Below are 15,360 nucleotides of genomic sequence, written 5' to 3'. Positions count from 1 at the left end.
GAGACTCGGTGCATCTACCCAATCTATTCCTCTCATGATCTTATACACCTCTATAAGATCATCCCATCTTCCTGCGCTCCAAGGAATAGAGTCCCAGCCTACCCAACCTCTCCTTATAGCTCAGACCCTCTAGTCCTGGCAACATCCTTGTAAATCTTCTTTGTACCTTTTCCAGGTAACATCTTTCCTATCATGTAAATGCTTTTGATGGAGGGCATGGGTCCACCACCCTCTGCAGCCTCTTGCATTCCTGTGCATTGGAATTGCCATAGTGTAATCAGTCAAGATACTTTCTAAGGTAAACCTGTTAAAATTTGTTAGAGCATTTGGAAACATATTAGATATCTTTTGCACAGTCTTTTCTTTTAAAACCATACCCGACATATTTACTTTATACATTCTCAAGCCAACGTTTGCAAACCCGACATGATGAATTCAAGGCCGATGGCACTACTGAAAAAAAAAACTTTTTTCTCTCCGAGGTAATGAGCCTCAACCCCTCGTGGGTGCAGTGCAGATGGTGCTGCTATCTTCACAAAGGCAGTAATTTTGCCTGCATTTAAAACTACGTTTTTGCAGTTTATCTTTCCCAGTAATTGTTAGGCACCATAGTTAATGAAGGTACACAACTTTTGAAATTGTTAGTCACACAGTTTAGTCAGAAGAGCTTTATTTTGAATCATCTGAAAGAAAATAAGTGAAAAATGTGCATTTTTTATTTTCAGACAATGTCTCCCTCCACTGGCTTTATGCCGTCACCACAGAAGTAGGCATCCTAAATGTTAAAAGTCAATTTAACTGTATCTATCTTCGGTTTAAACCAGCATCTGCAGTTCCTTCCCACACAAACAATCAGTTAATTTGTCTTTGATAGTATGAGAAAATACAGTTAAGGATATGAAGCAAAAACCCTTTAGTCTTCTTGTTGCATCATAGAATCACCTATATCCAAATGGACAAAGACTACATAAAACACTGTTCTCAATTTTAACTCATTCTTCAATATTACATTGACGTACTCAAATCCTAGTAATAATGATTGATTTTCTGCAATGAATACACAAATCACAAACCAAGAGATTAAGAAAAAGTGTCATGCGACTTAAAAATAAGAGGTTACTTCATGAATCAGCATATGCATTATTAGTCACCAACAAGTCATTCAATGTTGAAGAAAACGATTACAATGTTTGTAAATTATTCTGACCTGTTAAAACTTAATTATGAAAAACATTATTTTCAAAGTTATCCATCAAGTCTGAAGACTTTATGGTAAATAACAATTTCCTTTTCCCTGTGTGTTTAGCAGTCACCTTTGCTTTTTGACACTAGAATTCATCAGTCTCACGTTCAGAATTGTCCTCGCTTCAAAAAAGAAGTACTGTACAAGTTGAACCTAAGTTAACAATTTTCACAAGATAATTAGAATACAGTACACAGCCAAGAGATCAGTGAAATCTAATAGATTTTCCCACATTTATTTGTTCCAAACATTGTTTTCAGTGTACTAAAATATTAGATACCCATCATTTAATTGACTTAAATGTGTTTACTTTAAGGAAATATCTGAAAATTATTCCACTTTTTAAATTGCACTATACCTAAACTCTTCAACATTACAGTTCTCTTTCAGGGAACATTATTAAAATAGTGATTCATAGCAAAAGCCACAGTATGACTCTTCAACTGGAAACTAGCAGTAACCCGTTTCCTTCCACTGTTGAAAGCTCATTGAATGCATGCACTGATAACAACATACTCCAGGCTCTTTCCAAGTGTTCAGTGTCAGAAAGACACTGTCATTTATTTTGATATGTGGATTTTCCTACATCTGGAAAAGGGCAAATCTGATTCAAATGATTTGTCACTTCGACATCTGGCTGATTTTCAGCTACATCAAGACCATTTCAGCATTAACCGACACAAATTAAAAGTCTAAGACAGGAGACAATTGAGATGTGGTGTAATATCTAAACCATGCACAGATTCCTCTCATAAAAAAGGTTTTGCGTGATTTCCTATTTGTTGACATATCCAGAATAGTGCAAAAGATGTTGGATCATGATGTAGTGAAAGATATGAGTGCTACAGAGAAATGCTAAGAAAACAACTCATCCTGTTTTTTTCCTCAAAAGGAATGGAGCATAAATTTTGGCCAAATAGGATTGAAATCAAATACTAAATGGTGCTCAGTGTAAATCATAAAGATTTACAAAAAATTAGACAAATCTTAATTCTTCCATAACTTTGATTATTTCTGCTCCAAACTATATTACTACCATCCATACTTAACCATATAACCCCACATCATACACCCAAGATCTATTAGTGACATGACCAAAGCTTGGTCATCTGTGGTCGCAATATAATCCAATCCTTTCTGAGATCCGAGATGTCCTCATTCTTTAGGGAACAGGGGTTCCTCTCTTCCATCATAGAAGAAGCCCTCACATGTCTGCTCGGTACCCCACAGCTCTGCCCTTGCCCCCCTCCCCCTAATTGCAACAGGGGACATAGTCCCCCCTGTCCTTACCTTTCACCACATCAGCCGTCGCATACAACACATAATCCTCCAGAATTTTTGCCACCTCCAATGGGATGCCACCTCTGGTCACATCTTTCCATCTCCACTCCTTTCAACCTTCCGCAACACCCTGGTTAACATCCCTTCCCATCCAAACCACCCCCTCTCCAGGTACCTTCCCCTGCAACTGCAGGAGATGCAACACCTGTCCCTATACCTCCTCCCTCAACTCAGTCCAGGGACCCTGATAGTCCTTTCCTGTAGACAGAGGTTCAGTTGCATCTCATCCAACCTCATCTACTGCATCCATTGTTCAAGATGTGGACTCTTATACAACGGCGCGACCAAACGTAGACTGGGCGGTCGTTTCGCTGAACACCTTCGCTCAGTCCACCTGGACTTACTTGGTCTCCCGGTTGCCAAACACTTAAATTCACCTTCCCATTCCCACACTGACCTTTCTGTCCGAGGCTTCCTCCATTGTCAGAATGAGGCTAAACGCAAATTGGAGGAACAGCATCTTATATTTCGCTTGGGCAGCTTACAACCCAGTGGTATAAATTTTATTTCTCTAACTTCAAGTAATTCCTGCATTCCCTCTTTCTCCATCCCTGCCCCACCCAAGTCGCACCAGCTTCACCCAACAAACAGCTAATGGCCTGTTTCCTTTATCATTGTTACTTTTTTCTCCATGTAACCCCTGCATTCCCTCTCTCTCCATCCCTCCCCCACCCAAGTCACACCAGCTTCACCCAACAAACAACTAACGATGGCCTGTTTCCTTTATCATTGTTACTTTTTTGCATATCTTTCATTCCTTGTTCTATATCACTCTACATCATCGTCTATATCTCTTTTCCCTTTCCCGTGACTTTCAGTCTGATGAAGGGTCTCGACCCGAAATGTCTCCCATTCCATCTCTCCAGAGATGCTGCCTGTCCCACTGAGTTACTCCAGCTTTTTGTGTCTATCTTCGGTTTAGGTCTGCAGTCCCTTCCTACACCTCTCTGCTCTGGTTCAGCTGCAGGCAGCTAGTGGATACGATGTGAAAGGCAATATTCTACTTGCTGGGGGAAAAAATAAATTGCTGGCAGAACCCAGAAATTCAAGTACCATCGCAAAGCAATGGGATGGTCAACACTTCATTCAAAACCTTGCATCAAGACAAAGGTTTTATTTCCATTAGGCAGACACTGCTTAGTTTGCCTGCACCCATTTGTGTGTATGGCTCCATTCCCCCTCAACAGCACTGCTTGACCTAATTTGAGAATCAAAATATGATGCCAAAATAGGTTACACACACATAAAAACCTTTAACAACGGCCTTTTGTCCACAAAGTTAGAAAAACAGTTACGCTTCTCAGGAAGAGACCTATTTAAATATCACTGGAGCAGATTTCAAACCCCTATTGTTGCCTGCTTCAGAGTGTAAGGCATACAGGACTCACAAGCAACAATATTGCACAATGCCAAGCGTGCTTTACCTGCAGCTTGAAATCACTAGTTCGTATTTATAGCACACACGAAGGACTCAAAACAAAAATCTAAAAGTGCACTATTGCCATGCTACAAAATATTTAATTGCATTTACTCACTGGATTTGTTAAAAAAATTTAAACAAAACATCACACGCAATCAGAGTGTCTACACCAGTCTGTTTTTGAGATGTAATTCCAATAGAACAAGCAATCACCAACATCATTAAAGTCACTCATATAAAATGTCATTTTCATGAGAAGGGGGAAAAAACTAGCTGGCTATTAATTCATGAATGGGATCCATTTTGAGTATTAAGGAATTCAAAGGATAAAGGTACAGGAATATAGTACTAAGGTAAATCAGGAATAATCTTAATGTATGGTGGAATAGGAAAAAGGAATAGACTAACTGGAGGCCATGCTGTTCTTCTGCTTCTTGTCATTTAATAATCTTATACTATGTTGATTCTTTATCAATTGCTTTTAGAGATGATGTAATAAACATAGCACAAAAAGTAAGGAAATTTGTGTTTGGTAGATTATTTCTTTGTTGTAACAATGCTTCTTGGCAATAAATCTTATACCGTTGGAAAGCCTGTTTATTTCCCTTTTAAATGGTGCCACATTTGTAAGGAACATGCATTTGTGGGATGAGCAGCAGAGCTGAGTATGTGGGTTGCACTCATGAAAAATCTGCCAAATCTTCTCTGCCAATGCCAAACAGCTTATTCTGCCATTGACTCTTGTTCGGTGTTGTTTGGTGGATTGGATGATTGAAGTCTGAAGAAACAAGACATATTGGCAATTTAACAATTTATTCATTTAATAAACAGGAGCCTCAGTAGCGTGTGGAAGAACCATACACAGCCACAACAGCCTGGCACCTCCTCCTCATGCTGGTCACCAGCCTGGTCACACACTGTTGTGGGATGGCATCCCATTCTTCAACCAGCATTTGTCACAAGTCAGCCAACGTGGTTGTGTTGGTCACTCTGGCACGAACAGCACACCCAAGCTGATCCCACAAGTGTTCAATGGGGTTGAGGTCAGGACTGCCGGCAGGCCATTCCATCCTCTCCACTCCCGAATTCTGGAGGTAGTCTCTGAGAAACCCTGCTCTGTGGGGGCGAGCATTGTCATCTTGGGGGATAGAGTTCGGTCCCAGACTGTGGAGATATGGGATTGCCACTGGTTGCAGAATCTCATCTCGATATCTCTCTGCATTGAGATTGCCTCCAATGATGACAAGCCTCGTTTTTCCAGTGAGGGAGATGCCGCCCCACACCATCACACTGCCTCCACCAAAAGATGTTACTCTATCGGTGCAGCAATCAGCATAGCGTTCTCCGCGTCTTCTCCACACTTTGACCCTATGATCCAACTGCCGTAGGCAGAATCTGGACTCATTGCTGAACATAACGTTTCTCCACATGTTCAGGTTCCAGTGCACGTGTTGCCGACACCAGCGCAAACGGGCCTGATGGTGAAGGGCAGTCATGGCAGGCCTCCTGGCAGCCCTATGAGACCGGAGATCGGCTGCGTGCAGTCTGTTCCGAATTGTCTGGGCAGAGAGCCGTCGGCCATATCGTCCTGCAAACCTTGACTGCAAATCTGTAGAAGACAGCCTACGGTTCCTAAGTGCTGACAGGGTGAGGAAACGGTCTTCTTCGGGTGTCGTCTTCTTGGGACGCCAACTTCGCATCCTGTCTCTGACATCCCCCGTTATATGGAACTTGGCCTTCACTTTGGAGACGGTACTAGGGCTCACTCCAAATAATGCCGCAACTTGGTTTTGCGGAACACCAGCTTGAAGTTGCCCTATCGCATGGGCCCTATCCAGATCAGTCAAACGTGGCATGCCGATTCTTGGAGCAGACACCTACTGACCACTGTAGCAGGGCCCATGCTCACAGATGCTGCCAATCAGGTGCCAATCAGGCACCTGATTGTCAGCACCTGGGGATACCAGAAGCTCAAAACAAGAGTCAATAGCAACAGCAGAATAAGCTGTTTGGCATTGGCAGAGAAGATTTGGCAAATTTTTCATGGGCGCAACCCATATACTCAGCTCTGCTGCTCATCCCACAAATGCATGTTCCTTACAAATGTGGCACCGTTTAAAAGGGAAATAAACAGGCTTTCCAACGGTATAAGATTTATTGCCAAGAAGCATTGTTACAACAAAGAAATAATCTACCAAACACAAATTTCCTTACTTTTTGTGCTATGTTTATAAACAGATGACCAAGTAACGTGGGTAATTATTGTTGTAGCTGCAAAATTTTTTTTGATGTGCAAGATATAATAGTTTCTCAGAAATAAATGTTACTAGCTCGAGTGGACCCGTTGGGTCCAAACCTGCATTGGTCAAGCACCCTCTCCTCCCCCACTCCCCCCTCCCACTCCATCCCCCCCTTGTCCCCCTCTCCTCCCCCCCCTCAAACCTCCTTGTCCCCCTCCTCTCCTCTCCCCCCCCCCCCACACCCACTCCATCCCCCCTCAACTCCCCTTATCCCCCCCCATCTCAGCCACTCAATCCCCCCTCAAAATTCCCCTGGGGCCTGAGGCGGGCGAGGGGAGAGAGGAAAGGGGAGAGGGAGCCACTCACCCCGGCCCCCGGAGGCGGCGCTCCCCCCACGTCGGACCTGGAACAGCGACCAATCGGGCCCAAACCTCTCCTGCGGGCCCGGCAACCCCCCTTGGGTCCAAACCTCTCCTGCGGGCCCGGCAACCCTCCCCCAACTGACACACTCCATCCCCCCTCAACCCCCCCTTAAAACTCCCCTGGGGCCTGGGGCAGGCGAGGGGGGACAGGAAAGGGGAGAGGGAGCCACAATGTTTGACAATTAGAGAAGACTACCAACAGACCCAAGTAGTGTAGGAGAAGTTGGGAGAAATGTGTGCACATCTGGGATTGGGGGGGGGAGAAGGAGAGGTGGGGTGTATTACTTGAAATTAGAGAATTTAATGTTTATAACATTGGTTTGTAAGCTATCCAAGCGGAATACGAGGAACTGTTCTTCCAGTTTGCATGTAGCTTCCTTTTTGACCTTTAACGTCGTCTGTCCATTCCCTCTACAGATGCTGCCAGGCCTGTTGAGTTCCTCCAGTACTTTATTTTTTACTTTCTACAGTACATCTGTAAATGGTTGGTGGAGTATTCAGTGACATGCCAAATCCCTTGATTGTTCTAAGAAAGAAGCTGCGCTGGCGTGCCATCTTTATGATTACATTCATGTGCTGGGCCCAAGACAGGTCATCCAAGATGTTAATGTCCAGGAATTTGAAGCTATTAACGCTCTCCACAACAGATCCACAAATGAAACTGGCATGTGGTGTCCAAACCTCTCTTAAGTCAACAATTAGTTATTTGGTCTTGATGACCTTGAGTGAGAGGTTATGTTTCAGCACCATTCAACCAGCTGTTCTATCTTCCTCCTCTGTGCTCACTCATCAACACCTATGATTCTGCCAAACACAATGGTGTTATTAGTGAATGTATGGATAGCATTGGAACTGTGCTTGAGCCAGTCATGGAAGTAAAGAAAATGGAGCAAGGGGCCAAGCATACAGCCATAAGGTACACCTCTGTTCATTGTCAGTGAGAAGAAAAAGTTGTTACCAATCTGCATTGATTCAGGTCTGCTGATGGGGAAGTCAAGCATCCAGTTGCAAAGGGAGATAGAGGCCCAGGTCAAGGGAGCTAGTGATGAGTTTGGAGATGGTGGTGTTGAACAGTGAGCTGCACTCAATGAACAGCAGCCTGACATATATGTTCCTGTTGTCTAGATGGTCCTGAGCAGAGTGGCAAGCCAATGATATAGCATCTGCTGTTGACCTGTTGAGGTGATAGACAAATTGAAGCAGATCCAAGCCTTTTCTGAGACAAGATTTGATTGGCGCCATAACCAACATCTCAAAGTAGTTCAGTACAGTGAGTGTTACCAGAATGCAGTCATTGATGCAGGTCACTGAGGTCTGCTTGGGCAGTATAAAGTTAATTCCTATCTGCATATAAAACTACTGAAAGCAGCAAAATCCTATTACCCCAACTTAATTTCATTCAAATCGACAAATACTACTTAATTTGATCCAAAGTACAGTAAATCTCCGAAAATATATTCTTCTGTTATTCAGGAACCCTGATGGTTCAGCATTTGGCTGATCAGTTGATATGTCCACACATCATAAAACAGATACAGAAACTTGCACCGATGAAACGCAAGAAGTTATACACAATGGCACACCATAAAATCAATTTCAGAGACTGGATGACATTTAAATCAATGCATACTTTGATTAATTACTGACAACTTCACAGATTTACACCTAGACTGTTTCACCAACCTGGACTAGTTTATTTGAATAGTATTTCTGTCATACATGGTCATGTCACTAACAGCAGTTATCACTGAAAAAAAACACAAAACGAAATGCATCTTTTTTTTTTGTTACCAGTCCATCCGGATTACCACGAGATGATTTAATTGACAATCCTGTTCATCATTATACAGATCAAACTAATTAATTGACAGTGTAAGCAAAATCCCTGCTTAAAAAAATCAGTTTTACACCAAGACATATCAGCAGTTAAATTATAAACAAATGAATCAAGCTAATTGTAAATTGCAGGAAAGGGAGAAAAAGATGGCTATTTTTGAATAGCATGTTCATAGAACATTCTACAGAACAGAAGACTCAAAAGAAGATGCACTTCAAGAGAAGGCTCATTATAGAGTCATACAGAACCATGCCAACCAAGATGCCCTATCTAAGCTAGTCTTGTTTTCAAGAGCGAGTTAGATTTAGCTCTTAGGGCTGAGGGAATCAAGGGATATGGGGAAAAAGCCAGAACGGAATACAGATTTTGGATGATCAACGATAATCATATTGAAAGGCGGTCGCTGCTGGCTCGAAGGGCCAAATGACCTACTCCTGCACCTATTTTCCATGTTTCTATGTTTCCCCATGTTTGGGCCATACCCCTCTAGATCTTTACTATAAACATACTTCTCCAAATGTCTTTCAAATGTTGTTATTATACCCGTCTCAACGATTAACTGGCAGTTGTTCCATATACCCACCATTGTCTGTGTGGAAAAAGTTGCCCCTCTGGTTTCTAATAAATAACTCCACAATCAACTTAAACCTAAGATGCCTCGTTCTTGATTTTCCTACCCTTTGAAAAGGAATGTATTAGTTCTTTACATCTATTTATTACTAAAACTCTGTATGTTTGTTATTCTGAGGGTTGATGTATGTTATTCTGAGGGTTGATATATGTTATTATGAGGGATGCTATTAATCTTATTTTTGTGCCCCCATCACATGATAGCGTGACAATTTTAGGACCACCTGAATCACCATTGTCCTGGGGACCCTTTCATCCAAGTTTCAGTTCAAATTGGTCTTATATTTTTAAAGTTAGAGAGATTTTAAAGTAAAAAAATTCCCTTATAAAATCGATTTATGCCATGTTCAACATGTGACGTCACAATGGGACCCGCCCGAGTGATGGCCAATGAGAGAGGGGGGAGCTTGCGATGACCGCCGGGGGCAGGACCCGCCAGAGTGACGTCCCACGTGGGGGAGCGCCGCCCATTTAAAATAAAAATTCGTTTAAATTTTCCTTCCATCCAACACGACGTCCGATTGGTCCAGGTCCCACATGGGGGGAAGAGCGGCCCTTTTTCTTTTAAAGGGCCAGCTCAATGCCCGATTGGTCCGGGTCCCACGTGGGTGGGGGGGGGGGGGGCCACCACCGCTCTTGCCGCTGAAAAAAACTGTCTTCTCCTTCGAGTTGCATGAGGTGGCCGTTCGCTGTTCACCGTCGTTCCCCGCCGCTCGCCACTGATCAGCGCTGCACGCACGGGGCACAGGTAAATGGCTCTCGCCGCCAATGGCTCCATAGATCGGCAGGGTTGCTGTGCCCGGCACAGCCCCGTGGGAAATTCCCCGCCCGCCAACGGGTGCACAGATCGGTAGGGTTGCAGGGCCCGGCACAGGGGGAAACTCCCCACCCGCCACCACATCCTGCCCACGGCCCTGGGAGATGCTCCCCGCCCGCCAACGGGTGCATGGATCTGTAGGGTTGCTGGGCCCGGAACGGCCCCAGGGGACACTCCTGTTGATCTGATACGTAAGATGGGTGACAGATCCCCAACGGGTCCGCGCCTCCGCAGTTGGGGCCCGTTGATGTTGAGAGAGGATGGGTGGGTGAGTGGGGGGAGGAGGGGGGCAGTGGAGGGGGGCAGTGGAGGGGGAGTGGAGGGGAAATGGAGGGAAAGGGGAGGGGAGAGTGGGGGTGGGGCAGGAGGAGGGGTGGGAGTGGAGGGGGAGGAGGGAGTGGAGGGGAAAGTAGAGGGGGAAGGGGAAGTGGAGGGGAAGGGGGGAGTGGAGGGGGGAATGGGGAAAGGGGAGGGGAGAGGGGGATTGGGGGTGAGGGGGAGTGTGGGTGAGGGGGATTGGGGTGAGGGGGATTGGGGTGAGGGGGAGTGTGGGTGGGGGGAATAGGGGTGGGGGGGGAATAGGGGTGGGGGGGGAAGGGGAGGATGCTACACTGATGCAGGAGAGGCTTTCGGTCCACGGCTCGCTCTGCTGGCGGCACGGGGCTGAGGCGAGTGGCACCCTCTCCCCTTCCCTGTCCCCCCTCGCCCGCCCACGGCCCCGGGAGACACTCCCTGCCCGGCAACAGGCTTCATCAGTTGGAGAGGGTGGCCGGGCCTGCAGGATCGTGAGTTTGGGGGGGGGGGGGGGGGGGGGGAGGTTGCCCCAGGAGTGGCCCGCAGGAGAGATTTGGACCCACCTCAGTCTAGTAGCTCGTAAAACCTTCTCCAAGGTTACGAAATATTTGTGCATTTTCTAAAAAATTGTATTGCTTGAATGTTCCAATCAATTATCCACAAGACTGAAAAACATTGACAAATGTAGCTTGAGTAATGAAGGAGCAGTCTATTTTTAAATGAAATATAGACCTCGATTCAGAAACATTAGTGTACAGTTTAACAACCAAAGATCTTCATCTTTCTTTTTCTCCTCCTTAGCCCATCATTCAGAATAGCTGTTGCAACCTGCTGTAATAAATACCTTTATTAAGATGAAATGAAAGGATTGAGAATACAATTCTAGAAAATGTCCAGCTACATGTGTCCACTTTCTCCACAAGGAAGTTTCTATACACACCTATAATAGTTGGATTAAAATTGTGTCAGTGATTTTGTATATATGTGTCAGTGATAGAACAGTTCAAAAATGTTGAAAAAATCAAAACTAGCATTTACTTCCATTTAACATAATCAGCAACAAGAATTACCCCAAAGTGACAGCCTGTTGATTGTGAAAGATGTCAAAACTGAATTTTAAATAGCATATCATACCTTGATCCAAATATCGGAAAACTATTCAAAGAAATTTTAAAATAGTAGGTTTATAACTCACGTGGTTCCTGGCCCCATCCATGCATGTGTAACTTCCCAGCAGAATAATACAGAAATCCAAGGACCAACATCAGGCAAACAGCCAGCAACAAATTGCGGACAGATCCCAGAAAACTCATCTTCACATTATTCCTAGAATTCTGAGCACCTGTTCAAAGAAAACACAAGTTTAAGTTTAGGAAGGTGGTGATGAAAATACATCCACATAAAATCACCTGCTTTGTGAAAATACATATACAAAATACATAAATCACCTGCTTTGTGAAAACACAAAATTGTTTTAGTAAAATACTTGTGGATAGAACCACCATCCATCCATAAGCCCTACTGTACCACATCACTGGGTTTCAAGGTCTAAGTTCCATCAAGTCATAACTGCAAGATCTGAGAATGGTTGAAAATTTGAATTAAAAATAGGTATACTGTTTTTGTGGAAGTTAAACCAATCACCAGCCAGCATAACAATCGACTCCTCGTGCAGGATGCAGGAATTTCGAGGAGTAATCTTGGACTGACAAAGGTAATCCCAGCAACTTTTTTGCCACCAATATTTTTCTTGGAATTTTTAAATGGCCAGACTATGCAATTACATATTTAGAAGCTGCAGCAACAAATCTGAGTGTGAGACGTTTCTGACATCCAATAGTGCTCTATGTCAACAGACAAAAAATGATTGGGCGATAGTTTACATTATTCAAAAAATATCACAATTGGTGACATTTGGAGTAACTCAGCAGGTCAGGCAGCATCTCAGGAGAGAAGGAATGGGTGATGTTTCGGGTTGAGACCCTACTTCAGACTGAAACCCTTCTTCTCGACCCGAAACGTCACCCATTCCTCTCCTGAGATGCTGCCTGACCTGCTGAGTTACTCCAGCATTTTGTGAAATAAATACCTTCGATTTGTACCAACATTTGCAGTTATTTTCTTACACAATTGGTGACAGCATTAATGATTAAGCAAATTCTGCGTTAATTTTACTCATCACGCTGCAGAAATTTAAAGCAACATAAAATTTGATAGTCATGCAGATACATCCTTCATATGCTTGCAATAGTTTCGCTTGAAAAGAAAGATCAGTTTTGATGAGCATGAACCTGATTCTAGTCAATTTCCATTTACCTGGACTCCACCAAGACACAACTTTAGATAGTTCCTCTGTCCCTCCCTTCCCCTCCTCCTTCCCAGATCTCCCTCTATCTTCCTGTCTCCACCTATATCCTTCCTTTGTCCCGCCCCCCTGACATCAGTCTGAAGAAGGGTCTCGACCCGAAACGTCACCCATTCCTTCTCTCCCGAGATGCTGCCTGACCTGCTGAGTTACTCCAGCATTTTGTGAATAAATCCATTTATATGTAATTGGGTTTCCAGAATAGAGCCAGAACTTTATGGTTTCTAATGTGAAATGAGAGAATTTTTGCATCAATCATTTTCTGGATAATGTTACCAGGAAGGACCAGGCAAGGCAGATTACTGTAAATAAAGTTAATGAATGCATATGAAAGGATAGGTTACATGGAAATAAGTGAGGGGATTAGAATGCTCTGAGGGCCGATATCGACTCGATGGACCAATCACTTCTTTCTTTGCCATGAGGATGTATTTGAAATAGCTATATGGCAACAAAAAAAAGACAATTTGATGCAATTAGTATCACCACCCATTCTCTCCGTCACTTCAACCAGCATTTGTGGGAATTGAACAGACATAAGATTGCTATTTGAGTCTGTGCATTAAACAATTTATTTTTATTTGCTGTATACAAAACCTAAAAAGCTGCATAGTTTTAAGGACAAATAACAATATTTGTATCTGCACAAAACACAAAGATATCTTAAATTGGCAGGAACCACATTGATGGTATTGAACAATGCAAATGTTGAGATTCATTTGGCAATAATTCGAGTACAATGCAGCCGGAGGTTCATGCTCAGAGAAAGGGGTGGAGAATTTCAGGAATGGGGAAAAGAAAGAATGCAGCAAACTAGGATGAAGCAAAGGGCATTGCAAGGTAAAAAAAGACAATGGTCAGAAAATGAGAGTCAAAAACAGAGGGCACAGAGGGATCAGAAAAGGAGGTGGTTGTAATTCTGATGGGATGGGGGATGTTTCACTTAAAATTCTTGATTTTGAAATATTCTGCAATACCAAAGCTAATATCTAACAACAATGATGTTGCAATCATTTGTGTCTTGACATCATTCCCGGTCAGTGCATTGGTTTCTACATTTATGAAGACAAACAGCTTTGCCCAATCATCATGTCCCTTGCCCCTCCACCATCTGTAAAATATCAAACTGCTTGCCCAACACCAAGAACTAAACGAGAAGAACTTTCCTTTCACCAAATACAAAGATGACCAAATTAGTTGTACATGATAGACAAAGTGTGTCAGAAGAAACTTCAGATGCTGGTTTGACATTATCGAGGTCACATTTAGGGAATCGTATTTAGTTTTGGTCACCCTGTTATAGGAAAGATGTTGTTAAGTTAGAAAGGGTGCAGAGAAGATTTACGAGGTTGCCTGGAGCGTCTGAGCCATTGGGCTGATGTTGAGCTGGCTAGGACTCCATTCCTTGGAGTGCAAGATGAGGGGTGATCTTATAGAGGTGTATATCATGAGAGGAATAAGTAGAGTAAATGCACAAAGTTGTTCACCCACAGAGGTGGAATCAAAAACCAGAGGACATAGGTTTAAGGTGAGGTGGGAAAGATTTAATAGGAACTTCAAATGCAACATTTTTACCCAAAGAGGTGGTGGGTATATGGAATGAGCTGCCGGATGGGGTAGTTGAGGCAGATACTATCACAATGTTTAAAAAACATTTGGACAAGTACATGGATAGGATTGGTTTAGAGAAATATGGGCCAAACGTAAGCAGGTGGGACTAGTGTAGTTGGGGCATGTTGGTCAGCATGAGCAAGTTGGGCTGAAGGGCCTGTTTTCACACTGTATAACTCCAAATCCATTATCTTTACTGGGTGATGCTGTCTTTTCATCTTTTTTGTTATTTTTAGGGTGTTTTAAAAGAATGTGTTAATGTTCTCTGGTTTGTTTTATGTGGGGGGAGTGGGGGAGGGGGGTCAGGGGAAACATTTTTTCAATCTCTTACCTTGCCGGAGATGCGATTGTTTTCCAGATCGTATCTCCGACGCTCTGCGGCCTAACATCGTGGAGCTGGAGGCCTTGCTCGAGACTGACTGAGCCCCACCGCGGGGTTGTGGACTTACCATCAGAGCCTGTGATCCCCTGCCTGGGATTGACATTCCAACCACAGCCTGCAGATTTCAATAGCGAGGAGCTCGCAGTCTCGGGTAGAGGCTGATGTCGGGAAGCTTCATAGTCACAAGAGGTTCGACCAGCCCCGACCCAGGGTCCAATCGCCCGGCGTAGCGGAGCCGAGAACCCTCCGCTGCGGGAGCTTGCGGAGGGCCCGACTGCCGGCTACGGGAGCCAAGATCGTCCCTTGAACGGAACGCTCGAGGCCCCCGACCGCGGGAGGACAAAGAAGGGAAGAGATTTAACTCTTTTTTCTCGCCTTCCGTTACAGTGAGGAATGTGGAGGAGTCACTGTGGTGGATGTTTATGTTAAAATGTATTTTGTGTGTCTTGTTGCTTTTTATTGGTATGACTGCACGGCAAATCAAATTCCTCATATGTTGCAAAACATACTTGGCTAATAAAGTATGATTATGATTAATACCTAGCACAACTGTACTCTTGAAGATCACTACAAAATTAACTGTCTGAATGGGAACCAACTGTTTGCAGCTTTGTGTCATTCTTGACTGAGTGCCATTCTTAGCTGCCAAGTTCCTAACTCGGGAGTTCATAGTCATAGTGACACAGTGTGGAAACAGGCCTTTCAGCCCAACTCGCCCACAGCAGCCAACAATGTCCCAGCTACACTAGTCCCACTTG

General features: G+C 43.9%; 1 protein-coding gene across 8 annotated transcripts in view; it reads right to left on the bottom strand.

Annotated features, from left to right (window-relative positions):
* Window positions 1-15,360, bottom strand: part of st3gal3a (ST3 beta-galactoside alpha-2,3-sialyltransferase 3a) — a 350,137-nt gene that overhangs the window by 252,369 nt on the left and 82,408 nt on the right. For 7 of the 8 annotated variants that reach the window (XM_078408347.1, XM_078408350.1, XM_078408351.1 and 4 more), the window contains exon 2: window positions 11,440-11,586. In XM_078408347.1, the coding sequence (XP_078264473.1) occupies window positions 11,440-11,557 (118 nt within the window). In that variant the 5' untranslated portion in view covers window positions 11,558-11,586. Of the gene's footprint in view, window positions 1-11,439; window positions 11,587-15,360 lie in introns of those variants that run through there. The other variant, XM_078408349.1, reaches the window with a different exon arrangement.

The sequence above is a fragment of the Rhinoraja longicauda genome, chromosome 11 (assembly GCF_053455715.1).
Source record: "Rhinoraja longicauda isolate Sanriku21f chromosome 11, sRhiLon1.1, whole genome shotgun sequence".
NCBI lineage: Eukaryota > Metazoa > Chordata > Chondrichthyes > Rajiformes > Arhynchobatidae > Rhinoraja > Rhinoraja longicauda.
Note: the sequence above shows the minus strand (reverse complement) of the source record. Positions and strands in the feature narration are given on the sequence as shown.